General features: G+C 42.0%; 3 protein-coding genes across 7 annotated transcripts in view; all 3 read left to right on the forward strand.

Annotated features, from left to right (window-relative positions):
* The first annotated feature begins 372 nt into the window (after positions 1-372).
* Positions 373-25,305, forward strand: part of sh3bgrl2 (SH3 domain binding glutamate-rich protein like 2) — a 28,760-nt gene continuing 3,827 nt past the window's right edge. Inside the window, exons 1-4 of one of the 3 annotated variants that reach the window (XM_076170853.1) lie at positions 373-639; positions 4,413-4,598; positions 4,994-5,074; positions 5,469-6,493. In XM_076170853.1, the coding sequence (XP_076026968.1) occupies positions 448-639; positions 4,413-4,598; positions 4,994-5,068 (453 nt within the window). In that variant the 5' untranslated portion in view covers positions 373-447 and the 3' untranslated portion in view covers positions 5,069-5,074; positions 5,469-6,493. Of the gene's footprint in view, positions 640-4,412; positions 4,599-4,993; positions 5,075-5,468; positions 6,494-25,305 lie in introns of those variants that run through there. The other 2 variants (XM_076170852.1, XR_012965527.1) reach the window with 2 other exon arrangements.
* On the forward strand, positions 7,773-16,790 carry LOC143016483 (scavenger receptor cysteine-rich type 1 protein M130-like). 2 transcript variants are annotated; one of them, XM_076170843.1, is made up of 17 exons: positions 7,773-7,881; positions 7,973-8,054; positions 8,139-8,165; positions 8,262-8,573; positions 8,703-8,996; positions 9,895-10,209; positions 10,587-10,880; positions 11,771-12,085; positions 12,257-12,550; positions 12,875-13,177; positions 13,365-13,679; positions 14,201-14,509; positions 14,601-14,894; positions 14,998-15,333; positions 15,425-15,532; positions 15,647-15,731; positions 15,854-16,790. In XM_076170843.1, the coding sequence occupies exons 2-17, from the start codon at positions 7,994-7,996 to the stop codon at positions 15,990-15,992; spliced, it is 3,801 nt and encodes a 1,266-aa protein (XP_076026958.1). In that variant the 5' UTR covers positions 7,773-7,881; positions 7,973-7,993; the 3' UTR covers positions 15,993-16,790. The 2 variants fall into 2 exon arrangements, with proteins under 2 accessions (XP_076026958.1, XP_076026959.1); XM_076170844.1 differs by lacking the exons at positions 9,895-10,209; positions 10,587-10,880.
* LOC143016484 (scavenger receptor cysteine-rich type 1 protein M130-like) lies at positions 17,378-25,058 on the forward strand. 2 transcript variants are annotated; one of them, XM_076170845.1, is made up of 17 exons: positions 17,378-17,482; positions 17,641-17,726; positions 17,953-17,979; positions 18,096-18,410; positions 18,540-18,833; positions 19,002-19,316; positions 19,657-19,950; positions 20,152-20,466; positions 20,653-20,946; positions 21,729-22,031; positions 22,296-22,610; positions 22,858-23,166; positions 23,246-23,539; positions 23,625-23,960; positions 24,056-24,163; positions 24,304-24,388; positions 24,506-25,058. In XM_076170845.1, the coding sequence occupies exons 2-17, from the start codon at positions 17,666-17,668 to the stop codon at positions 24,600-24,602; spliced, it is 3,762 nt and encodes a 1,253-aa protein (XP_076026960.1). In that variant the 5' UTR covers positions 17,378-17,482; positions 17,641-17,665; the 3' UTR covers positions 24,603-25,058. The 2 variants fall into 2 exon arrangements, with proteins under 2 accessions (XP_076026960.1, XP_076026961.1); XM_076170846.1 differs by having other exon boundaries at positions 17,387-17,482; positions 17,645-17,726.

A 25,305-nucleotide genomic window follows, 5' to 3' on the forward strand; every position in this document is an offset into this window, starting at 1 on the left:
TTGTGTGTGTATTTCTTCATTAATGAAGTTGACAGGACCTCAGGAGAACTACATTTACCAACTACATTTGCCTTTCGACCCACAGCACAAACACAACTTTGTCAAGTTAGCGGTAAACAAGGCTACACGTACAAATGAGTGGAAATGGTAAAAAAAAAAAAATATTTCAGGGATGTAAGCACATAGAGCAGGTATAATTTTATTGAAACACACCTATAAGTTACTGTGAAGTCTGTATGTTGCCTCTAATGTCACAATATATTAATGCACTTACCGAAATCATTGCCATTGTACAGAAACAAACAGTAACGGCTATACGACCGTGTTACAGCTTTATTTTGAAAATAACGACCGGATGTACGGTATATGTGTACTGACATAGGGTCTCTTCAATGAGCGCTTCAGGCTGCTGAGCGCACGCTGCTTTATTATCATGGCTCACTTTAAATGCTGGAAACGCGCGTCTGTCCCGGTATAAGACGCGTCGGAGCGGTGAGACTGTCCTGTCCTGTCATTTGGAGAACAAACCGTCTCTTAAGCGGGACTCTATCGGGCAGTCTGTTTGTCGACTGGGACAAACAAACTGGGATTAAAATGGTCATTAAGGTTTACATCGCCTCCTCCTCGGGCTCTGTCGCGGTGAGTGTGTGGCTGCTATAGAGTTTCCAAGGTGTGTGATTGTGCTAAGGAGTATTTCACAGCAATAACTGTGTGTAACGTTACGGTTTTTACATGCAAGTATATGTCAACAATAGACAACTTCTTGTAAATGTCTTGAATGACCCTCATCTCCTCCAATTTCTTTACTTTATTTAGAGCAAAGTGCATGTTTGATATGTAAACAGGCGAAGTCTTCGGTCTATTTACACTCTACAGGTTGTTCTGGGAAGGACAAACGCAGAACAAATTGCACTTGTTCTACATGACACAAGCAGTGTGTTGCTACTGTGAGGTGTTGTTGTTATTGTGACTAATGACAAAGAGGGTAAATACAAGATGCTGAGCAGCAGGGATGTGAACCTCTTGTTTTCACATAAATGGCACTACTGGATACTGGTTGAGTATTTAATTGAAGAGACTTGTGCGACCAATGGTTGTTTTCATTATTGATTCATCCATTATTGTGATGAATTGATTAAGAATTAGTCTATACAATATCAAAATGTGACAAATGCTCACCACAAGTTTCCAGCATTTGAAATTGATGTTTTTAAATTTCTCATTCAAGCTCTCATAACCCACAACAGCATTGGATTTACAGTTCTATTCCCACAAACCTTGCAAACGTTTGAATGATTTCAATGATGAATGATGACAGCGATTCATCGTTTATTAAGATAGTTTTTCGATGAATCAGCACTTCACCTATCGTGTATCATTTCATCTAAACAACAGCGACATGCCGGAGACGAGGTCCAGCTGAGGTTGGAGAGTCTGAGTGGATAATTATGAAAACAACACTCTTGAAAGAATGCTTGAAGTCTTAGCTAATGGGACACATGAGTAATATATTTGGTTTATCGTGCTCTGTTTCTAGAAGATGGCAGCGCAATCTTTTGAGAGTTTACATAGGAGTTATTTTTAACCGTATGACACGTACATTCAATCACAACCGTATCTCACTCCCACACAAGCGGGCTCACTCATACATGCTGGAATTATTGTGCTATCTGGGTCAGTGGTGAGTGTTGAACTCATGTGAGTGTAATTTACTCTGAATCCTTTTTTCCAATTGAATTAGAGAAGATTGAAGAGGAGAGGTGAGAAGTGTGAGAGGGCAAGAGTGGCCTCATCTGATGTCATTACTGTAAATGTGTGTAAAAAAAAGAGAGAGAGAGAGACCTGTGTGTAAGAGACAGAAGAGGAGGGAAACATTATGAAGCCTAGACGTTGCTTTGGGTGGGGACATATACGTGTGCTTAGTATGTTAGCGCCGAAAAGACTTGACGAGAGTTGTGAGTTGTTGACGAGTTGAGAACGGAAACATGTATGATTTCACCGTTGTTAATGGCATCATTGACACACACATTCTACTGTGAAAGAATTCAGTTATGATGTCACAGTTGACACGTTTGTATGTATGTCAACACAACCAACACCTTTCCTCCAATTCCCTCCAATCCTGTTAAGGGCGGGGCAGGATGTAGCTTAGATGTAGTTTAGATGTAGCTTTCAGGGGTCTGCTTTCAAGTCATTCATCCATCCTTTGACAGCTGGGTTGAGCAACAGGCGCAACTACTCAGATTCATCTCCAGACAACATGAATCTGACAGTAATCATACTCAAACAGCATCAGTCTGATTTATTCATTCAGTTTCCCCTTTTAGTGAATGATGATTACATAAAGAAATGCATGTAACATATTGTGATGAACAGGGATTATCCTGGTGGGTGGCAGATGGCTGAAAATGACATAAAATAGATAGTGACACACAAATACGTTTAAGAGTACAATAATACGACAACCACAAAGTACTTTGACCACAAAAGGGAGGCTCAGGGTGGTATGATGCTAGATATTCAAGAATGTAAATAGGCGGCGGTGATAGAACAGACTTACTTAGTGGTGTAAGTGTTTGTTTGACCATTCTGTCATCTCTCTCTCTCTCTCTCTCTCTCTCTCTCTCTCTCTCTCTCTCTCTCTCTCTCTCTCTCTCTCTCTCTCTCTCTCTCTCTCTCTCTCTCTCTCTCTCTCTCTCTCTCTCTCTCTCTCTCTCTCTCTCTCTCTCTCTCTCTCTCTCTCTCTCTCTCTGTGTGTGTGTAATAGATTACTTTTATCTTGACCTTGAGTTAATCTCTATATTTCTGCTAATACACAATTATGCATTATGACTTTGTTGTGTAGTTTTCGTGTGCCTACTGCCTCTTTAATCCAACTTGCACACACATTCACACAAAACCTGCATGCCCTCCTCCCTTGACACACTCTCACTCACACTCACTGGGGGCCCCTCTTTCATTATTTACTCGTGCTGCCGGCCTTTCAGCTCACAGGGGGGCTGTGTGGTTTAAAATGTGACATACAGACATAAAACCAGAAGCAAACTGCCATATTTTCACAAAGATATTTAAACTTTTGAATGAAACAAATTGTCACGGACTGTATTCTTGTAATTCGTTCACCTCTTGTTGATGTCAGAGTCCAATTAAGGTTGTTTTATAGCCATAGACAGAGAATAAACGTAACCAGGACAAGGTCTGGGGTGTGCCAGTTTGTCATCCTAACATGAAACAATAGCGTCATTATGCTCTGCAGAGTCCTTGAACTAATACACACAAGCACATAACCTGTAAAACTGAAACAATACTGTAGAGAGGTTTATGGTGGGCAGCATAAAGTCATAATGTTTAATCACTGAAGTATAAAGCTTGTTTATGTGACTTCACCTTCTCTTGACCTTTGTGTTGTACAGAATAATGACTCATACATTCAAATGAGTGAAGTCCGGCAAGCAGGATGGGACAATGAATGCAGAACAGAATGAATGAACGTTAATTCCGCCAGATTGAATCTAGATTTCATGAATGGATGATTAGAAAGTAGATATGAATATAAAATTACGTCAGTCCTCTTTAAGAATATATGAATGATTGAAATTAAGAGACAATACAAGATAGCTGTGAATGGAAAAGACAGCAGGGACAGTTTTTGTCTATTAAAATATGGTTGGTGGCCCCATGTGTGTGTGGTGTGTGTCTCCTTCTATGGGAATTTGCAACCTTGTTTTTCCTAAACAGTCTTGTTGTCGCTGTGCACATAAGGACAGTCCTGTAGGGAGCAGTTGAACCCGACCCACTGCTGGGAAAGGTCCGTGGATCCTCTCGAGGGTGGAGGTTCCGTCTTGTCTGTCCCTGTCGTCTCAGAGTAATAGAAACGTTTCGAGGAATGTTTGCACATATTTTCTCCATGACTGCACTGGACTCTGCATGGGAAGTAGATCACAAAAGCAGCAGGAAGCACAGGAAACATCCCTGTCGATTTTGATTAATTTACAGAACGATAAAGGTTGCAGAGAGCGAGTGGCAGCTTGTATCCATACATTTTAGATACACTGCTGATTAGGTTAAATAAGTAGGAAAAGGACCTGAGAACCTCCAAAGAATTAATTATCCCTCTTGATGTTTCCATTACCAACATGCACACAGTACAATCTGTGTGTGTGTGTATGTGTGGGTGTGGGTGTCAGATGACCATTTGCCGTTACATGAGTCTATGAAACACTCACCAAAGACCACTATACACAGACAGTGGGTGTACACCTGCACTGTATGTATGCATGCATATACAGTGCATGAAGTCAATATAAGATTAAGGAATATGTGTTTGGCGTATCTGTGTGTCTTAGGAGTCTGTTGAGTTATTGATCCAGCCCTCATGATCTCCTTCCCTCCTCTCCCAAACACAACTCCAGGTGAAGAAGCACCAGCAGGCCGTGGTGGGCTTCTTGGAGGCCAATCGAATCAGCTTCCAGGAAGTAGACATCACCATGCTGGAGGAGCAGAGGCTCTGGATGTACCGCAACATCCCCAAGGACAAGCAGCCGCAGAAAGGCAACCCCATACCGCCGCAGATCTTCAATGGAGATGAATATTGCGGCGTATGTTGGTTATTCTGTTCACACTAATGTAGCCGTGCACACTCGTGACACTGTTGTGGTTTTTAAATGTCTGAATGTGATTCTACCTCACGGGAAATAGTCAGGGGGCCATATTTGCCAGATTGGTCAGTTTGTCCTCCACTGCGCTTGCGTGCGATACTCCAATCCTGCCTGTAATCCACTTCATGGATGAGGCAGATTATGTGCTGTGCCTGCCCTCACACTCCAGGTCCAGTGACACCAGAATGAGCTTTGCCAGTGAATGACACAGTTTTCAGTCCGCAGTAAGAGGCCAGTTTGTCCCCAGGCACATCCTTTGGTAGTGGCGTCAACAACCATTAAATGTGTAGCATTACATAACATTGTGCATCTCTATTTTTGGTGTTTCCCCTCAGGACTATGAAGATTTCTTTCAGTCAAAGGAGGATAACACTGTGTTTGCATTCCTTGGGATCAGTTCCCAACCCTGAGTCAAAGTAAGTGACTGTACGCAGCGTCTGTGACATGTAAACAAACATATTTAAAGGCATACACACACCACTGTCTCAGCAGGTTGTAAGCTTTGCTGTGTGTCCTCAAGTCCCCTAAAGGCCACACACTGTCCTCCTTCCCTCCCACTGAAGCTCTGGATCAGCTCCACTAGTATCTGTCAATTTGTGTGATTTATTGGACTTTCTTACACTCCATCTTAAAACCCTGCAGGAAAGAAAAAATCCCCACTTACAGTCCATCTGAAATGACCGTCCCTTTGTCTTTCCCACACACTTCAAATGCTGAAATACTTATTTGATGGGTCAAGGATTCATGCTGTACAGAAACGTAGATAATGTTGGTCAATCACTCTAACCCTCTCCCCCTCATCCTCTGCAGGATTCCAAGTCATAAGTTGTCTAGACCAAATTGCCTGCACGTCACACCCGGTGAGGACAACAACAACGACATCACCTCCCCCCCGGTGTTCCTCCCACTGCGATGACGCCATGGTGCCAAACATCACAACACACCCATTTCCACTTGTCTTCCTCTGACTTTACAAAGAACCTTCTGCTATTCCTTCACCTGATTCCCTGAGATGGCAGATTTTAATCACAAGTAGTAGACTCGGTAAGCAGAGTTTGCTTTGGACATTCGATGGATGAGGTGGAACTGAAACACACCTGTGTCCATCAGCTCTATTTTCCATCTCAGTCAGCAGCTGTTAATGATGGCTGAAGGCTGTGTGAAGTGCGGCAGGACTTGCTGTGCAACCAGAGCCAACGTGGGGCAAAGCCATTTTTATCTGTCCTTGTGTCTGTGTGTCTGTGTGTGTGCTACTTAGTAAGGCAGAAGAAGTTTTTAGTTATGCTTTACAACATTACCAACAGTCTTATTTAGTCAGTCATATTAATCTTAACCTATGATTTTACCGACGTGTATAGACATGAATGATGCTGTGTGTCCCCCCCCCCCCCTCTCTCTCCCTCTCCCTTTCTCTCTTTTTTGCACATGGTGTTAGGGTAGTAGTGTGACACATAGATGAGTCTTAATCCTGCCCCCCCACTCCCTCAAACACCAACACGGAGAGTTTTATGTCCCCCTCCCTTTCACCCTTATTAAATTATCTCGGGTGGGTGGTTGGATAATTGCATTATGTTTACGTATGAAGGGACAAACAACAACAACGGAAACATACACACTAACCGTTTGTCCCCTGAATGTTGTGCCATCTTGTGAGAGGATATGAGATCTGTATCCATTTCCAATCAAACAATTTCAATATTTCTGTTACTGTTGACATCATTCCTTTTGTGGTCATTGATATTGGTGTAAGAACACAATGTCCTAAACTGTAATATGGTGATAGATTGCAAGCTGAGTTTAAACAAGAATAAAATATATTTGAATAGAATTTTTGAGTGAAATGTGATGTGTAATTTGTGTGAGAGCATATCATCTTCAACATGCTGATGGCACACTAAGTGGACAGCTTGACATCTTTGTTTAGACTGAAAATTGTGTGTTAATAATGTTCCAAAGATCCAGTTTCCTTATCAGTTACGCAATCATACATGCAGTCGCCTCCTTCACACACTGCATGCATTCAAGAAGTAATGAATCCTTGAAGAATTGTATGTTATGTAAATGTTACTTTCAGATTGTTGAAATACTCCAAGTTTACAATTGTTAACTTCCTTTGCAGCTGATTATATTTTGAGTGCAATGTGGATGTGAGACCGTTTATCCTGTTCTAAAGAAAAGGGGAAATATGTGTGCGTGTGGGAAAGGAAGGGTTGTGCTTTAGTAACCAGAAATCCATTCTGTAGCAATCCGATGGCGATAGGCAGACAACTGAAAATGCTGAATAAGGATAATTGTGCAATATCACTTTATATTATGAAGAAGCCCTACTGTCACATCTGCCAGCCAGCAGGGCCCTTTAAAGCTTCTATGTTCTCCCTCTGTCTCTGTCTGTGTAATTATTAGATCCTCTCGTTTCCTTTTATGATGCAAAAACCTTTACTCTCATTTACCACAGAAGCTAATGGAGGAACTATGTTGCAGTATGCAGGTTTCAGACACACACCTGCTACACTAAACAAATGTCGCTGCAATGCAGTGATGATTCATCACTTGTCATTTGTTTGTTTCTAAATTACGCAACAGAGGACTTTTCCAGTAATATGTCAAATCGATGACCGAGCTGGCATTCCTTTAGAGTTCAAAAGCAGCACAGTACAGGTTTCCTACTGACAACCCTGTTTATGGCATTGCTACATGTGAATGTGTCAGCTACCATTCTTATTGATTCCAATTGGTTTCATCGATAGAATAGATCATTTTCATTAATATTATGAAAAAGCGAGTGAGTGGGGGTGGGGCTTGCAGTGTATGTTTGAATAGAGGCCATGCTGACCTTAGGACACTGTTTGCTTTGAAGTCTCCGCTTGATCTGCTCCCATTCCAAACATGTTGCCTATTTTTTGTTTCTCTCGTTCCTAAAAGATGTGATGAATGTGTTCATGATTATGGTTTCTTTTTTCTATTTTTGAAAATCTTCCCTTCGGGATCAATTTGAAAATAAGAATGTAAATATTGTGTAGAAAAACATCAAATCTCATCTCATCCTCTGTCTTTAATGATTCATCAAAATGTCAACAGTCGCCAGTTTGCAGTCCAAGTCCAGCCGGTCCCTTTTTTCATAACATTTACTGGATCTGTGCAACAGGACTCTATACTCTGAGACATTTTCAGACCTTATTCACTTTTTGTTTGAACAGGTGCTCATCCTTCTTGATTTTCAAAGGTAAAATCTTTCTTTGGGTGAAGTTTCCCAGTTTTTGAGAAAAGCTGAAATGTTAAAATCTTTTTCTCCCTCTTCTGATGAACCATGACAGGATTTGTTCCTGAGACACAATATGATCGATCTTTCTGCTGCCAAGATCAAGAAATTTCATTTTCTTCTCTATGTCTCAACCGGTGAGTTTTGTCACCGAATTAATGATCAAATCTGTGGCTTGTTTGGGATAAACTTCATCCTTTGATCACATGTTCCTGCTGTAGGTCTACTGAATCTACCACTGTTTACAGGTCAGTACATTTGATTTACTTTGTATGGCTATTTAATGCTGTTGATTGAATTGATGGTGAAGCAACTTAAAGCTGCAGTATTCATATTTTTAACAGAATGTGAGAAGACAAGGTTGGTTGGGCCTTCAAGGTGCTCTGGTAGAGTGGAGATCTTCCACAGCGACGAATGGGGAACAGTGTGTGATGATCACTGGAACATTATCAATGCTGAAGTGGTGTGTCGAGAGTTACACTGTGGGACAGTGATTGATTCCAAAGCAAGTGCCTTCTTTGGAGAAGGAAAGGGTTCCATCTGGTTGGATGATGTTATATGTACTGGGCAAGAGCCTTCTATCTTGAAGTGCCAACATAAAGATCTGGGGGAAAACAACTGCGGCCATAGTGAAGATGCTGGTGTGGTCTGTTCAGGTATGACATCAACGTTCTACTCAGAGATCATTTGCACATTTTATTTATGTTTCTATTCCTTGAGCAACTTAGATACAAAAGCTGTCTTATTTTAATTTGTTTCATCTGAATTCCTCTTCCCATGATCAGAGCATGTCAGGCTGGTCAATGGGACTAATCGGTGCAGCGGTAGAGTGGAAGTCAACCAAGACGGTCACTGGAAAAAAGTGTGCAACAGTGACTTCAGCAGTGAAGAGGGTCAAGTGTTGTGCACAGAGATAAGCTGTGGCACTCCTGTCGGCCCGGATCAAACACCGAACTTCGGTCAGGGAAGTGGATTGACTGGAACTAAAGCCAAATGTTTGGGAAATGAGAGCTCGATCGCTCACTGCAACTTGGTTGAATCCACGGGAACCTGCGACGGTGCATCTCTCGTCTGCGCAAGTATGAGATTGTGGATTATGCCATTCTCAAAATCACATTTTCATAGATAAAACAGGAATAACAGAGAAAGAATGAAACGATTCAAATTAGCTGATTTCTCTTGCTCGCTTTGTTTGTTCTTTATTCACCTAAATGCATATTCTTTTCTTTCTCTTTTGGTTTCCCAATAGAAAAATCATCAAGACAAATGTACAATATTATTTTCTTACATTACATGTTCTTATTTACACATCAATGCCAACACAGTACATAACTTCTCCACTTATTGATCTTGACCTGCATATGAGCATAAAACTGCAAACACACATACAAAGTAAATTCATTGCTTAACGTATTTATATTTTGACTAGAGCCCCATAGACTACAAAACATTACACAGGAGTCTAACAAAAACGTACAAAGACAGTAACCTTAAACTACACTGCACCACCACGTGGGACTTTCATTACTACTTTAAACGTGCAAAATAAACTTCACAAATCGCCGAATTCATTATTTAAGTAATTATTGAATTAATTAATATATTATAATTGATATCATACTGTAATAACAGTGGCCACATATATGCATATTTTAATAACAAGAGGGCAACAACTACGTCATTCCCCTCGCGCTCTTATTTTGAACTGTAGAAGAAGAGTTTACGGGTAGACCAACTCGTCTCAAACTGCAAACCGCCCCCTAGCGGCAAAAGTTGGAATCAACGTTAAATTTACGTCAATTCAATAAACAAGCTAACATTACAGGCAGATATGGCTCTTAAACATCAACAATAAAAAGTATCTCAAATCACAAAATGTGATCACAGCTTTCTATGCATCACATTAACAGTTTCACGGACAGAAATGGTGTGAGATGCTTTTGTGTGGCCATAGAATTTATTTTTTTCACCTAACAGACAGCAAACCAGTTCGTCTGGTCAATGGGACCCATCGGTGCTCGGGCAGAGTGGAAGTCTTCCATCAGGCTGAGTGGGGAACAATTTGCGATGACGGTTGGGGCTTGCAGGAGGCAGAAGTGACATGCAGAGAAATGGGCTGTGGCAGTGCCTTAGCTGTGAGGCAAAGTGCCTTCTACGGCAAGGGTAAAGGTCGACTCTGGTTGGATGATGTTGACTGCTCTGGTCGTGAAAATTCCCTTGCTGACTGTCCACACAGAGGTTATGGGGTACATGACTGTAACCATAATGAAGATGCTGGCGTTGAATGCTCAGGTACAAACACACTCCTCTAACATTTTTTAGTTATTTCAACATTAATTTGGGGTACAATGAACATTGAACGAGAGTCCAGAAGAATATAGACAGCACATTCATGCAAGCTTAATGCGATGAGCCATTCGTTGTGAAAATGTACAACATTCAGACACAAAAGACTTGAAATGAAAAGGCTGGAAAGCAACTTTGCTTCTAATTATGTAGTTTTTTTTATAGTCTGAACTTGACCTGAAAATCTCAGGTTGGTCTTTTTCATAGCTCATTTTTGTTGCTGGTCTTTGGTGTAACATCACCTTCATTCTTCACAGAAACATCTAACCTCTCCAGGTGCATCATTGTCCCTGACTTCTTTCTATTATGTGCTTGATTTCCAGAGAGCCTTAGACTTATCAATGGAACCGAACACTGCTCTGGTAGAGTGGAGGTCAAGCAGAATGGCCAGTGGGGAAAAGTTTGTCAAAATAACTGGAGCCAGAAAGAGTCTGACACTTTGTGTAAAGAATTCCTGTGTGGAAATGCCAAAAAAGACGGAGTCAATCCCAAATTCGGTGAAACCATTGGACTACCTGGGTTTACAGCTACATGCTCTGGAGATGAGAGCTCTATCAACGAGTGCTCATTTCAGCTCAACCCTGCAAGCTGTGAAGGTGTTTCTGTGTCATGCACAGGTAGGATATGGATGGCAGGATGTGGACGAATAATGTTTAACAACACTAAAAACAAGAACAACTTCAAATGGAAGTTATTATTATTAGTTCCTTTCCACTTTGGTATCAACAGTGGACACTACCAGGGTGGTGGAGGGGAAATTAAAGGTTATTTACTGCACTCCTGGATGGATTTAATTTAATTTTACCAAAATTTCACCTGCAAGCACAAACCATCAGATTTTTTTGCGAGCCACTGCTTTTTAATTTCCATAACTAAATAAATAAACGTACAAAAGACTTCTATCTTTAAGGCACAAGATCAGCATTTTTCAGATATTGCAAGTTTAAAATACACATGTATGTGTGTGGGATTGGAGGCAAGTTGAAGCTGATTGGCCGTCGCCTCAACATCAAAGGATTTAAAAAAAAAAATCACACAAGACACACAACAAATAACATTGCCAAGCTATTCCCATAAACACACACAGACACATACACACACACACACACACACACACACACACACATCAAGATCAGTTCAACACTTTGAGCTTCAATCCTGCATATAGACAAGCTCTACTTCATTGAGAGTCAATGAAGCAGAACAAGCTTATACTAACACACACACAAACACACACTAATGAGACAGTTTGATAGCGGTAAATCTATATTCTTTCTACTTCTTCTTCTGCGCATCCTCCACTAATACTTCAGATCCTCTGTAAGCTGTCGTAGCTGGCAGAGGGATCGGCCTACTTTTCTTGCTCATCTTCTTCGTTTAGTCTTGACAGCATGCACGCATTTCTCTCAAGTAAATAGCTTTTTATGTTGTCTAAGTATCCATTGTATCGTCAGGGGGGTAGTTTATTCAGTTTTCGTGTCCTTAACATCACAAGCTTTGTCCTCAGGTAGTCCATTGTTAAGGCTCGCCAATGGCACTGATCGCTGCTCTGGAAGAGTGGAGCTCCTGCATCAAGGCCAGTGGGGAACAGTGTGTGACGATGACTGGGACATCACAGATGCTCAGGTGGTGTGCCGAGAAATGAACTGTGGAACAGCGTTTGCAGCGAAAGCAGGAGCCTTCTTCGGTCAAGGCCAGGGAAGAATCTGGCTGGATGATGTCAAATGTTTGGGGAATGAGAGTTCGCTTGCACACTGCAGGCGACCTTCCTATGGAGAAAATAACTGCGGTCATGGAGAAGATGCTGGTGTAGAGTGTTCAAGTAAGCAAGACCCTTTGTTATTTGCAATTATGAGTTTTCTGTTCTTCACTTACATTTCTTTGTATGTAATCTACATATTTAACACCATTACTGATTCTCTCATTTCTACACATCATTCAATCATGTGCAAACAACAGCTCTAAAATATGATTTCACTTATTTGCATTCCAGCTTTCATTAAACTCACCAACGGGACTGACTACTGCTCAGGTAGGGTGGAATTTTTCAAAGATGGCCACTGGGCACCAGTCTACACTGCTGACTGGGGAATCAATGAAGTTCAAGTGGTGTGCAGAGAGATGAAATGTGGAGATCCTGTCACGGCCACGGCGTCATTCGGAGAGAGCGGTGGGCCGACAGGGCATAGAGTCACTTGCACTGGCAGAGAGAGCTCTTTGAGACAATGCACAGTGAGAGATTATGTCAAGACCAGCCAAGACAGAGAGGCAGCGGTTGTATGTTCAGGTAAGAGCCGAGACATCTCAAGGGCCTGGTTTACACTTGAATCTTCACGAAATCATTCACTACACTGAAAACAGATTATGATCCACAACCAGTTGGCACATAAAAGAAAACTCACCTGCCACACTTCCCATAAATGGTGCGTGCAAATAAATGATTGCATACTGAAAAGAGCCGGTGCTGCACCCATACCTTCACTAAAGTAGCCAGCTAGGCTAAATAAATCTCAATGTGTACGTAGAAAGCGACATATGCACGTTTCAAGCATTAATGAGGCCTTGGAAAGATGAGCTGCATGTACATTCATGATTAAACAATCATTTCTAGGAAGCGTAAGACTGACTGGTGGACCCAATCATTGTGCTGGAAAAGTGGAGCTCTACAACGAAACCAAGTGGGTGACTTTGTGTGGCAGTACCTGGGATTCAAGTGGTGCAAAGGTGGTGTGCAGGCAGCTGAACTGTGGGGGCGTTCATAAGGTCACCTATACAGACACCTATGGCCGTGGCACAGAAGATCACTTTGTTGGCCGGGTTGCATGCACTGGGTCAGAGCCCTACCTCACTCATTGCATTACACCTGGAGAAGGTACTTGCAACATCACCTCAATTGCTGGTGTTGTCTGTACAGGTAACAGAAAACTTTTTTGTTCATTGCTTTCACTTTCAACATTTTTCTCACTCTGTACAATTCCTCCTGTGCCGGTTTTTACATCTTATAGTCTGTATGAAGGCTTGGACACCAAACTCACATCCATTTCATTTGTTCCGTGCACTCAGTGTGACATGTCTAAATACATTTTTATTCCTGTTTACAGATGGATTAGAGGTTCGGTTGAGTGGTGGTGATGATCCCTGCGTTGGTAGAGTAGAGGTCCAACATGGCAATGAATGGAGCACAGTGTGTAGTAGAGATTGGACCGCGACTATGGGTGAGACGGTGTGTCAGCTACTGGAGTGTGGACACTATCTGAGTGTTCCTGGTGGTCTCCACTTAAGCCAAGGCAGTGGCCTCATCGTGCAGGCTAGCGACTCATGTTTTGGCAACATGACGTCTATCCAGCAATGCTCAGCAAATGGTTTCAGTCGTGCGACTTGTGGTCATGAAGAAGATGTTAGTATCACCTGTGCAGGTAAGGCACAATTTTCAACTCTCACACAGGCTTTTTTGCAATTGCATTCTGTGTTCATGTAATACTTCAATACACAACCAGAGGTAGGGCCAAGTTACTCAGAGTACAGCTACTGCTCCTTCATGTCGAAAAGAGCTAGTTGAGGTGGTTCGGGCATCTGATTAGGATGCCTCCTGGGCGCCTCCCTTTTGGGGGTTTTCTTGGCATATGCTACTGGGAGGAGCCCCCGGGTTGGACCCAGAATTCGCTGGAGGAGATTGTATATCTTATCTATTCTCGGAACGCCTCAGGATCCCCCCAAAAGAGGAGCTTCATGCTCCAGTGAAATAAGAAGCAGTGAAAAAATAACTGCATTAAAGAAAACATATTTATTTACTTATTTTTTCTTAAGATTCTGTATCTTTAAAAATAAGATTCTCTATCCAAAGCCACTTTTTCTTATTGTAATCTATAAGCATCTACTGTATATCACAAGGAGTGTCAGAAGTGTCAAAAGGTTTTTTTTCTGTTTTCACATGCAGCACAGTTGAGGTTGGTCTCTGGGTCGGGCCAATGCTCTGGCAGAGTGGAACTCTTCCATAGAGGCGAGTGGGGAACAGTCTGTGATGATGAATGGGAAATGCCTAATGCTCAGGTGGTGTGCAGACAGCTTGGCTGCGGTGAAGCAATTGTGTCACTGAATAGTGCCCACTTTGGTAGAGGCACTGGTCCCATATGGATGGACAATGTGATGTGTTCAGGCACCGAGGTTGCTCTCACACAATGCACACATGCAGGCTTTGGAGAAAACAACTGTGGTCATGGTGAAGATGCTAGTGTTATCTGTTTTGGTAAGAGGCAAGTCTCATGATAAATCACAAAATTCATCTCATAAGTCTGCCATTGTCACACAACTGATTAACTACCTCTTATCTTCCTTAGGTGGTCTACCAAAGCCCATAATCACCATGAGTCCTGCTCCAGAGGTCAACTGGGGTGAAAAAGTTGAATTTACCTGTAATGTAGTATCAGAACACTTGGGAGGCACGTTCACCTTAAAGAACAGTGAAGGCACAAGCAAAAAGGAAAAATACTCCGACAGTGAAAGTGTGACCTTTATATTCCCCAAAGTGGACTTCAGCCATAAGGGGTCGTATTTCTGTGAATATCGCAAGAGATTATCCGATCAGAACATTGTATTTCCTGTCAGCGATCCAGTAGAGCTCTCAGTCATAGGTAAAGAATTCCCTGATTTGTTTCATTTTTTAAAAGAAACCAAGTCAAACAATCAATTATGATTTTATTATCTCTTTTATAAAATGATGTGTCTCTGCTTCAGTGAGTATGGAGACGCCCAGCATCTCTCTGACATCTCCTCTTCTCATGGTGATCTTCAGCCCGGATAAAATGGAGGTCAACAGGGGAAGCAGGTTCTCCATCACCTGCTCTATTCATTCAAAATACCCTGGAGGCTTCTTCTATCTGACGATGTCCAACATGACCGTCACTGAGCAAAAGCTAGCATTTGGCCACTCAATCTTCTACATGGCATATTTTGAGTTTCCTGTAATAGAGTATAAACACCAGGGAGACTACAGCTGTGTCTACGGTCTTAACATTTCCTCATCACTCTACCATTCACCTCCTTCAAAATCACTCCAAGTCATTGTCATAGGTAAGGTGTGAACTAACTTTGAACTTTTAACGAAGTGACTATGGCCGTGGGTTCATTTCAACTTTCCTACTCATTCTGTCCATCTCCACAGCATCCTCAAACTCCTCAGCCATTACCACATCTGTGATTGTAATTCTGGTGCTGCTGCTCCTGCTGCTGATCTCTTATCTGGTCTGGAGAAGGAGAAAACAGGTCGCTGGTAAGTGGTAAACATACAATGTTAATCAATCAGAAAAAGACCATTGCGTAGGGCTCACAGCCTTTCTAAATAGAGCTTACCAATACGGCTGACTATGTTATTCTCACTTTTCAGGTACCATTGTTACATTTAGTAACCGAGGTACAGAAGCCGTGAAACAAGAAAGGGAAGACAAAAGCAATGGAGCAATTGATGGAAGGTAGGCAAACGAGAACGTAGCAGATGCTATCTGCTGTATATTGTTATCTATTTGATGTTTGGTCAGAAGGAATTGAGACACCCCCTTGGAATCAGAATCATCATACTGGTTATCTTTCACAGGGACTCCAACGCCCAAGTGAATGATCACCAAAATGCTCAAGAGCTAGAAGACAAGAGTGCTGGTGTGGATTCAGGTAACCCTGAAGATTTGACTGGGAGAGTGTGCTATGAGCTCGAACCGCTCATTCACACATCATAACCAAATGATTGAAAGAATGGCCAGAATCCAGAGGTAAACTGGGGTGAAAAAAGTTGACATCATTTGCAGCGTAGTATCAGAACACTTGGGAAGCATGTCCACCTTGCAAAACAGCCAAGGCACATTCAGCGAAACTGTGAACTTTATTATCCACACAGTGGACTTCAGCCATAAGGGGTCATATTTCTGTGAATATCACAAATGAATCTCCAATCAGAACATCGTATTTCCTGTTGGAGATCCTGCAGAGCTCAGGTTCCCAGCACAGCTTAAGAATTGCTGTAATATGGTGATTTGAATGACTGAATTTAAACAAGAATAAAATATATTTGCATATGATGTTTGAATTAAATGTGATGTGTAATTTTGTAAAGCATATCTCTATGTTTAGACCGAAAATTGTGTGTTATTTATATTTGTATTCCAAAGATTCAGTGTATTCATCATTACGCAATGAAAAGCTTAGTGGCCTCCTTCCTAGACTGTACAAAAAATAAAGCTGAAAAAATACAAGCACATACTGTAAATACTAAAGGTGGTGCTCACAGCTACAATACTTTCAACACACCCAATAGTGCCTGTCCTCTGGTAAGCATTTGGATGTTTGTCCTGCTTTAAAGAAAAGGGAAGTGTAACATTATGTGCGTGTCAGAAAGGAAGGGTTGTGCTTTAGTAACCGGAAAGCCATTCTGTAGCAATCCGATGGTGAGAGGCCTGTAGGAGAGAAGTGCTGAATGAGGACAATTGTGCAACATCGTCTTCCCTTGTGATTAACATTTGGTGGTCCTTAACCACACACTAATATTTCAGAAAACAATCCAATAAACAAGTTTTCTAAGCTAAAATGTGTTTGTGTGTGTGTGTGATTTCCCGTTTCTACATTTTCTTTCCTCCACTGACAAAGCAGCCCCATTTCAGAGATCATTTAGTAATATCAGTGCATGTTCTCTCTTTGTCTGGGGGTTTCTCACATCTTCTGGTTTCCTCCTATGATATGAAACCTTCACACCCATTCTAAAAATGTTCCAGGTTTTCAGTTTTTGGCAGCAACATGTGATTTGCAAGAATTAAAACACCCACCACACCAACCATGTCCATAGCTGCCATTACGTTTCTGCATTTGACTCTTTCTTTGACCACACGGATTTGGACTGGTAATGCAGTTGCAGCTTGGATTCTGGTATCAATGGGACAGCAGTGACATGTGAAAACTCTGCATCTACCCGTAACAAATGTATTAGTAAGACGGTTTGCACAGTGATTGCGTTGCGGTTTATAACAGGAACTGAATGGAACAAAATCACTGACATCAGTAAAATTAAGAAACTGATTTTTTTTTCAGAAGCGGAAGCTCCTCATGTTTCTCATTGCTCCTTGAGACTTGGTAAAGCGCTGGTTCTGTCAATTTAAGCATTTTGTAATCGACATTGAGGGGAACTAATCACACAACATCATTGTTCTCCCTCAACCCTCTATGAACGTCTTTTAAGGTAAGTAAATAAACTTGCACGTTACCTCAAGACTTTTGCCAGAAGAATCTCATCTCAACATTTAAGATATAAGAAAATTATGATGATGATGTTTCCCAATTTTGGAGAAGAGCTGAAATGTTGAAATTTTCTTTTTTCTCCCTCTTCCAATGAACCAGGCAGGATTTGCTGCGGAGAAGCAATATGATCCTTCTTTCTGCTGCCAAGATCAAGAAACTTCAATTTCTTCTTCATGTCTCAATCGGTGAGGTTTGGTGATGAGAGTGTTCTGTCAAAACTGCACGTATTTTGCACGTGGTAGATTTTGAAAATAACGTTCTTGCACTGATCAGTGTGAAAATAGGGTTAACTTACACTTATACTTACAGCTCTGGTTGTCACATTCATTGTGAAATATTTTTAATTATTTATGACCAAATCTGTAGTTGTTTGGCTAAACTTCATCCTTTGCTCACATGTTCCTGCTGTAGGTCTACTGAATCTACCACTGTTTACAGGTCAGTACATTTGACAACTGACATGAAATGATCTGAGCTTGTCCTATTTTTGCTATTGATCGAGTTGATGGTGATTTAAATTAACATTCCTGTATTCCAATTTTCACTTTTAACAGAATGTGAGATGGCGATTAGGTTGGTTGGGCCTTCAAGGTGCTCTGGTAGAGTGGAGATCTTCCATGGAAACGAATGGGGAACAGTGTGTGATGATCACTGGAGCAATAACAATGCTAAAGTGGCGTGTCAAGAGTTGCAATGTGGGACAGTGATTGATGCCAAACGAAGTGCCTTTTATGGAGAAGGAAAGGGTCCCATCTGGTTGGATGATGTTATATGTACTGGGCAAGAGCCTTCTATCTTGAAGTGCCAACATAGAGATTTCGGGCAAAACAACTGTGGCCACGGTGAAGATGCTGGTGTGGTCTGTTCAGGTATGACATCAACGTTCTACTCAGAGATCAATTGCACATTTTATTTATGTTTCTATTCCTTGAGCAACTTAGATGCATTAACCGTCTTATTTGAATTTGTTTTATCTGAATTCCTCTTCCCATGATCAGAGCATGTCAGGCTGGTCAATGGGACTAATCGGTGCAGCGGTAGAGTGGAAGTCTACAGAGGCGGTCTCTGGAAAAAAATGTGCAACAGTGACTTCAGCAGTGAAGAGGGTCAAGTGTTGTGCACAGAGATAAGCTGTGGCACTCCTGTCGGCCCGGATCAAACACCGAACTTCGGTCAGGGAAGTGGATTGACTGGAACTAAAGCCAAATGTTTGGGAAATGAGAGCTCGATCGCTCACTGCAACTTGACTGATTCCACGGGAACCTGCGACAGTGTATCTCTCGTCTGCGCAAGTATGAGATTGTTGATTATGCCATTCGCAAAATCATATTTCCTGTTATCAAGTGTGAGTTTACCACTACATTGAATATACTGTACCTTGCTCTCTGTTAACATTTTCACCAACGCAAATGTGAGATGCTTTGGTGTGGCCATAGATTTGTTTTTCTTTCACCTAACAGACAGTAAACCAGTTCAACTGCTCAATGGGACCCATCGGTGCTCGGGCAGAGTGGAAGTCTTCCATGATGGGCAGTGGGGAACAATTTGCGATGACGGTTGGGGCTTGCAGGAGGCAGAAGTGACATGCAGAGAAATGGACTGTGGCAGTGCCTTAGCTGTGAGGCAAAGTGCCTTCTACGGCAAGGGTCAGGGTCAACTCTGGTTGGATGATGTTGACTGTTCTGGTCGTGAGAATGCCCTTGCTGACTGTCCACACAGAGGTTATGGGATCCACGACTGTAACCATAATGAAGATGCTGGTGTTGAATGCTCAGGTACAAACACACTCCTCTAACACTTATTTCGACATTAATTTGGGGCACAATGAAGAGTGAATGAGAGAGTCAAGAAGCATTTATACAGCATGTGTGTCAAATGTCCATGCACCTGATTGCAATGAGCCATTCCTTATGAAAATCTGTATCTGTTCATAATTAGTGAAGATTTATTAGTCCAAACATGACCTGAGAATTGGTAAAATCTCAGGTTGGTCTTTTTTCCCATTTTTGTTGCTGGTCTTTGGTGTAACATCACCTTCATTCTTCACAGAAACATCTAACCTCTCCAGGTGCATCATTGTCCCTGACTTCTTTCTATTATGTGCTTGATTTCCAGAGAGCCTTAGACTGATTAATGGAACCGAACGCTGCTCTGGTAGAGTGGAGGTCAAGTTTAATGGCCAGTGGGGAAAAGTGTGTCAAAATAACTGGAGCAAGAAAGAGTCTGACATGGTTTGTAAAGAATTCCTGTGTGGAAATGCCAAAAAAAACTATGTAAACCCATCATTTGGTGAAACCATTGGACTACCTGGGTTTACAGCTACATGCTCTGGAGATGAGAGCTCTGTCAGCGCATGCTCATTTCAGCTCAACCCTGCAAGCTGTGAAGGTGTTTCTGTCTCATGCACAGGTAGGATATGGATGGTAGGATGTGGATGAGTTATGATCAACAACACTAAAAAGAAAGAAAGTTTATTAAAACCACCAAATACATTTTTAAATAGAACTGATCTTATTTATTCCTCTCCAGTTTGCTATCAGCAGTGGACCAAATATATAATAATACAGACTTTAGTTCTTTATATTAATATCCCAAAATTTGTCCTCTCAGGTAGTCCACCGATAAGGCTCGTCAATGGCACTGATCGCTGCTCTGGAAGAGTGGAGCTCCTGCATCAAGGCCAGTGGGGAACAGTGTGTGACGATGACTGGGACATCAGGAACGCTGAGGTGGTGTGCCGAGAAATGGACTGTGGAACAGCGTTTGAAGCAAAAGCAGGAGCCTTCTTCGGTCGAGGCCAGGGAAGAATCTGGCTGGACAATGTTGTTTGTCAGGGGAATGAGAGTTCACTTGCACACTGCCGGCGACCTTCCTATGGAGAACATAACTGCGAACATTCAGAAGATGCTGGTGTAGAGTGTTCAAGTAAGCAAGACGCTTTATTTGTAATTATAAGTTTGCTGTTCTCACTTTCATTTCTTTGTCCGTAAATTACAAATTTAACAACATTACTGATTCTCTCATTTCTACATATCCTTTAATCATGTGCAAAAACAACAGCTCCAAAATACCATAACTAAAAGTGCTTATCCTCCCTCATTTGCATTCTAGATTTCATTAAACTCACCGACGGGCCTGACCCCTGCTCAGGTAGGGTAGAGTTTTCCAGTGATGGTGAGTGGGCACCAGTCTACACTGCTGACTGGGGAATCAATGAAGTTCAAGTGGTGTGCAGAGAGATGAAATGCGGAGATCCTGTCACGGCCACGGCGTCATTCGGGGAGAGCGGTGGGCCGACAGGGCATAGAGTCACTTGCACTGGCAGAGAGAGCTCTCTGAGACAATGCACAGTGAACCCATATATCAAGACCAGCCGAGACAAACAGGCAGCGGCTGTATGTTCAGGTAAGAGCCGAGACATCTCAAGGGCCTGGTTTACAAACACTTGAATTGTGACTAAATCATTGCCTACGCTGCTAGACGCCCACAGTATCGGGTATTAATTATTGCATACTGAAATGAGCCAGTGCTGCACCTTATTGTTCATCTGAATGGGGTCGTCTGACCAAAAGAAGAACTTTACAGAGACAGAAGGTGGTGATAAGAAAATAATGTGTTTTTTGGCAGCGGGATAAAACAGAAAAGAAAAAGTGCATGAAATTAGAAGTTAGTATTTGGTGTGATTTGCGTTTAGCAGCTATTCTTGTGGCATTGTTACCCACCAAAGAGGGAGACACAGTCATGGCTGCAGATGAATGGATTAGGTATTCACTGCCCTCTGAGGGTTTGGAAACAGACTGAGGACCGCCTGAGAGGGATACTGTCTGTAGAATAGAACAGAGACAATATCTAAGTTATCAACAAAATCGAATAAATGAATGTTGTGATTTTTCGGAAGAGCAGAAAGTTCCTGTGTAATTTAACAGGGAAATTTATGTTCTACCAGTATCATTTGTTCTTGCAGACCCTTTTGAGTAGGCAGGGGTCAGAGTTTCTGTTATGTTTATTATAATCTATATTAAGGTTGCGTGGTAAGTGTCATACTCAAGTTTCTAGACCTGTTTTGTGCGTATGCAATGTTATAAATGAGGCCTTGGAAAGATGAGCTCCATGCAGGTTCATAATTAATAATATATATAATAATAATTAACATTAACATTAATATTAATTAAACAAATCATTTCTAGGGAAGGTAAGACTGAGTGGTGGACCCAATCGTTGTGCTGGAAGAGTGGAGGTCTACAACGAAACCCAGTGGGGGACTCTGTGTGGCAGTGGCTGGGATTCAAACGATGCAAAGGTGGTGTGCAAGCAGCTGAACTGTGGGAAAGTTAGTAGGGTCACCTTTACAGACGCCTACGGCCGTGGCACAGGAGATCCCTTCGTTGGCCAGGTTGTATGCAGTGGGTCAGAGCGCTACCTCACTCAGTGCATACGGCCTGGAGGAGATGCTTGCAACGTCACACTAACTCCTGGTGTTGTCTGTACAGGTAACAGAAATCATCTAAGATGTTTGTTCATTGCTCTCAGCTAACATTTTTCTCACTCTGTACAATTCCGATTGTGTCATGTCCATGTATATTTCAACTTTTCATCACCCCCCCTTGCCTTGTGATCACATTCAGCATGACCATTCGATTCATGATCATATCGTTCTATTAATCATATAACTAGAGCTCCTCCTCATTTTGAGACGTGTGTAACTGGCTGCATTAAATATCTGTTATATATACATTATTCCTGTTTCCTTACAGATGGTGTGGAGGTTCGGTTGATTAGTAGCAATAATCCCTGCGCTGGTAGAGTAGAGGTCCACCATGGCAATGAATGGAGCACAGTGTGTAGTAGAGGCTGGACCGCGAGTATGGGTGAGACAGTGTGTAACCTAACGGATTGTGGACACTTTCTGAGTGTTCCGGGTGGTCTCCACTTAAGCCAAGGCAGTGGCCTCATCGTGCAGGCTAGCGACTCATGTTTTGGCAACATGACGTCTATCCAGCAATGCTCAGCAAATGGTTTCAGTCGTGCGACTTGTGGGCATGAAGAAGATGTTAGTATCACCTGTGCAGGTAAGGCACGATTTTCAACTCTCACACAGGCTTTTTTACAATTGCATTCTGTGTTCACGTAATACTTAAAAGCACCACCAGAGGTAATTTGATCAACCATTAGTTTGCTTGACATTTCAAGTCATGTCATGGTTTAATAAGATTTAATAGTCAAATCCTTTTTTTGGCTAGAATTTGAAGATGTTGTATGTAAATGCATTAGCATGTACTGTGTATCAGAGTGTCCTTTACGTGTTTTCACATCCAGCAAAGGTGCGGGCGGTCTCTGGGTCGAGCCAATGCTCTGGCAGAGTGGAACTCTTCCATAAAGGCGAGTGGGGAACAGTCTGTGATGATGACTGGGGTTTGTCCCAGGCTCAGGTGGTGTGCAGACAGCTTGGCTGCGGTGAAGCATTTGAGGCAACAACTGGTGCCAGCTTTGGTGCAGGCACTGGTCACATATGGATGGACAATGTGATGTGTTCAGGCACCGAGGATGCTCTAACACAATGCACACATGCAGGCTTTGGCATTAATAACTGTGGTCATAGGGAAGACGCTGGTGTTATCTGTTCAGGTAAAAGGCAAGGCTCATGATAAATCACAGAAGTCTGCAATTGGCACTCAACTGATTAACTACCTCTTATCTTCCTCAGGTAGTCTAGTAAAGCCCCTGATCACCATGAGTCCTGCTGCAGAGGTCAACTGGGGAGAAAAAGTTGAAATCACCTGCAGTGTAGCATCAGAACGCTTGGGGGGCACGTTCACCTTAAAGAACAGTCAAGGCACATTCAACAATGAAAAATACTCTGACGGCGCAAGTGCGAACTTTGTCTTCTCCAAATTGGACTTCAGCCATAAGGGGTCGTATTTCTGTGAATATCGCAAGAGAATCTCCAATCGCAACGTTCAATATCCTGTCGGAGATCTGCTAGAGCTCTCAGTCACAGGTTGCCTGCTTTGTTTCTTTTTTTAAAAGTTAATTCTGCTTTTATTTTCTGTTTGAGTTCATAAATGTATGTTTCTATGCTTCAGTGAGTATGGAGACGCCCAGCATCTCTCTGACATCCCCTCATGTCATGGTGATCTTCAGCCCAGATAAAATGGAGGTCAACAGGGGAAGCAGGTTCTCCATCACCTGCTCTATTCATTCAAAATACTCCAACGGCTTCTTCTATCTGACGATGTCCAACATGACCGTCACTGAGCAAAAGCAAGCATTTGGCCACTCAATCTTCTACATGGCATATTTTGAGTTTCCTGTAATAGAGTATAAACACCAGGGAGACTACAGCTGTGTCTACGGTCTTAACATTTCCTCATCACTCTACTATTCACCTCCTTCAAAATCACTCCAAGTCATTGTCATAGGTAAGGTGTGAAACTGTACTGGAGTTCTTTTGAACTCAATGACTATGGCCGTGTGATCTTTTCAACTTTCCTACTCATTCTGTCCACCTCCACAGCATCCTCAAACTCCCCAGCCATTATGGCATCAGTGATTATAATTCTGGTGCTGCTGCTCCTAATGCTGATCTCTTATCTGGTCTGGAGAAGGAGAGAACAGGTCGCTGGTAAGTGGTAAACATACAAAGTTCATTGATCAGAAATAGACCATCGCACAGGGCCTGGCGTCTTTTGATATCCCCTCTATTTTATGAGCCTTTCTAAATAGAGCTTACCGAAATGAGTGACTGTGTACTTTTGTTTTCAGGTACCATGGTTAGATTCAGTAACCGAGTTGCAGAAACTATGAAACAAGAAATGGATGACATCAGCAATGGATCATATAATAGAAGGTAAGAAAACGTAGTTGATGCTTTCTGCTGTATATTATTTTTTCATTCAATTTACGATCAAAAGGAATTGAGACACGCCCTTTGGAACTGAATCATCATGTTTCTTATCTCGCGCAGAAATGCTCAGCGCCTGGAGGACAACGACGCTGATATGGATTGCGGAAACGCTGAAGATTTTTCTGGTCATGACCTCGAACAGCTCATTCACACATAGTCACCAAACGATTCAAAGAATGGCCTGTATTTCTCAAACATTTGATCCAAGTACCTGCTGTGAGCAAACCAAAACACGAGTGCAAGTTCAACCATAAGCCACAGATATTAGTATTGGTGCAAAACAGTAAAGAGGCCCACACGGAACTGAAATAAACAACAATTTAGTTTTGTGCTATAATTACATGCTTCACTTGCTCATATTTTGATTTCTATACATAATGAAATACACTTTGCAGATATTGAAAACGTTCTTTGAGAATATGATCAACAGCTGCACCATTTTCTCTTGTGACAGGTCGCTTGTTGTATTTTTTCACTCTCTGTATTGTTTTGATACTCACAAGCAGTTGTTTCTATTTCTTTCACAGCCGATCACAACTCTCACATATCACATATCATTTGCTTTTTCACTGTATTAAAATGCTGATCAATAAATATGTATTTCTATATTTCACACTGCTTGCACCTTTTGATTTGGTTTTAATCCAGTTTCCACATTAGGAGTGCTTCCTCTGGTTTTATTTGGTAAATTTCCAAAGCGTTTGCCAAAAGAGCACTTTGAGATCATTTACGCATTGTGTGTAAGCATACGTGTGGTGTGTATGGTTGTAGTGTGTGAGTGTGTGTGCATGTGACTTGAGGAACAATCAGGCCGCAACACGAATGGCATTCTGAAAAGTGGGTTTGTCGTCTGCGTATGT

Source organism: Genypterus blacodes, unplaced genomic scaffold (assembly GCF_046128005.1).
Source record: "Genypterus blacodes isolate CSIRO-AG114 ecotype Tasmania unplaced genomic scaffold, CSIRO-AGI_Gbla_v1 ptg000233l_1, whole genome shotgun sequence".
Taxonomy (NCBI): domain Eukaryota; kingdom Metazoa; phylum Chordata; class Actinopteri; order Ophidiiformes; family Ophidiidae; genus Genypterus; species Genypterus blacodes.

Bases quoted from the DNA above. Each gene is read 5' to 3' on its own strand.
- LOC143016483 (XM_076170843.1), top strand. From the start codon at position 7,994: ATGATCGATCTTTCTGCTGCCAAGATCAAGAAATTTCATTTTCTTCTC. The intron at 10,210-10,586 runs GTACAAACACAC...CTTGATTTCCAG, and splicing joins TGCTGGCGTTGAATGCTCAG to AGAGCCTTAGACTTATCAAT. The intron at 10,881-11,770 runs GTAGGATATGGA...CTTTGTCCTCAG, and splicing joins TGTTTCTGTGTCATGCACAG to GTAGTCCATTGTTAAGGCTC.
- LOC143016484 (XM_076170845.1), top strand. From the start codon at position 17,666: ATGATCCTTCTTTCTGCTGCCAAGATCAAGAAACTTCAATTTCTTCTT. The intron at 17,980-18,095 runs GTCAGTACATTT...CACTTTTAACAG, and splicing joins GAATCTACCACTGTTTACAG to AATGTGAGATGGCGATTAGG. The intron at 18,834-19,001 runs GTATGAGATTGT...TTCACCTAACAG, and splicing joins TGTATCTCTCGTCTGCGCAA to ACAGTAAACCAGTTCAACTG.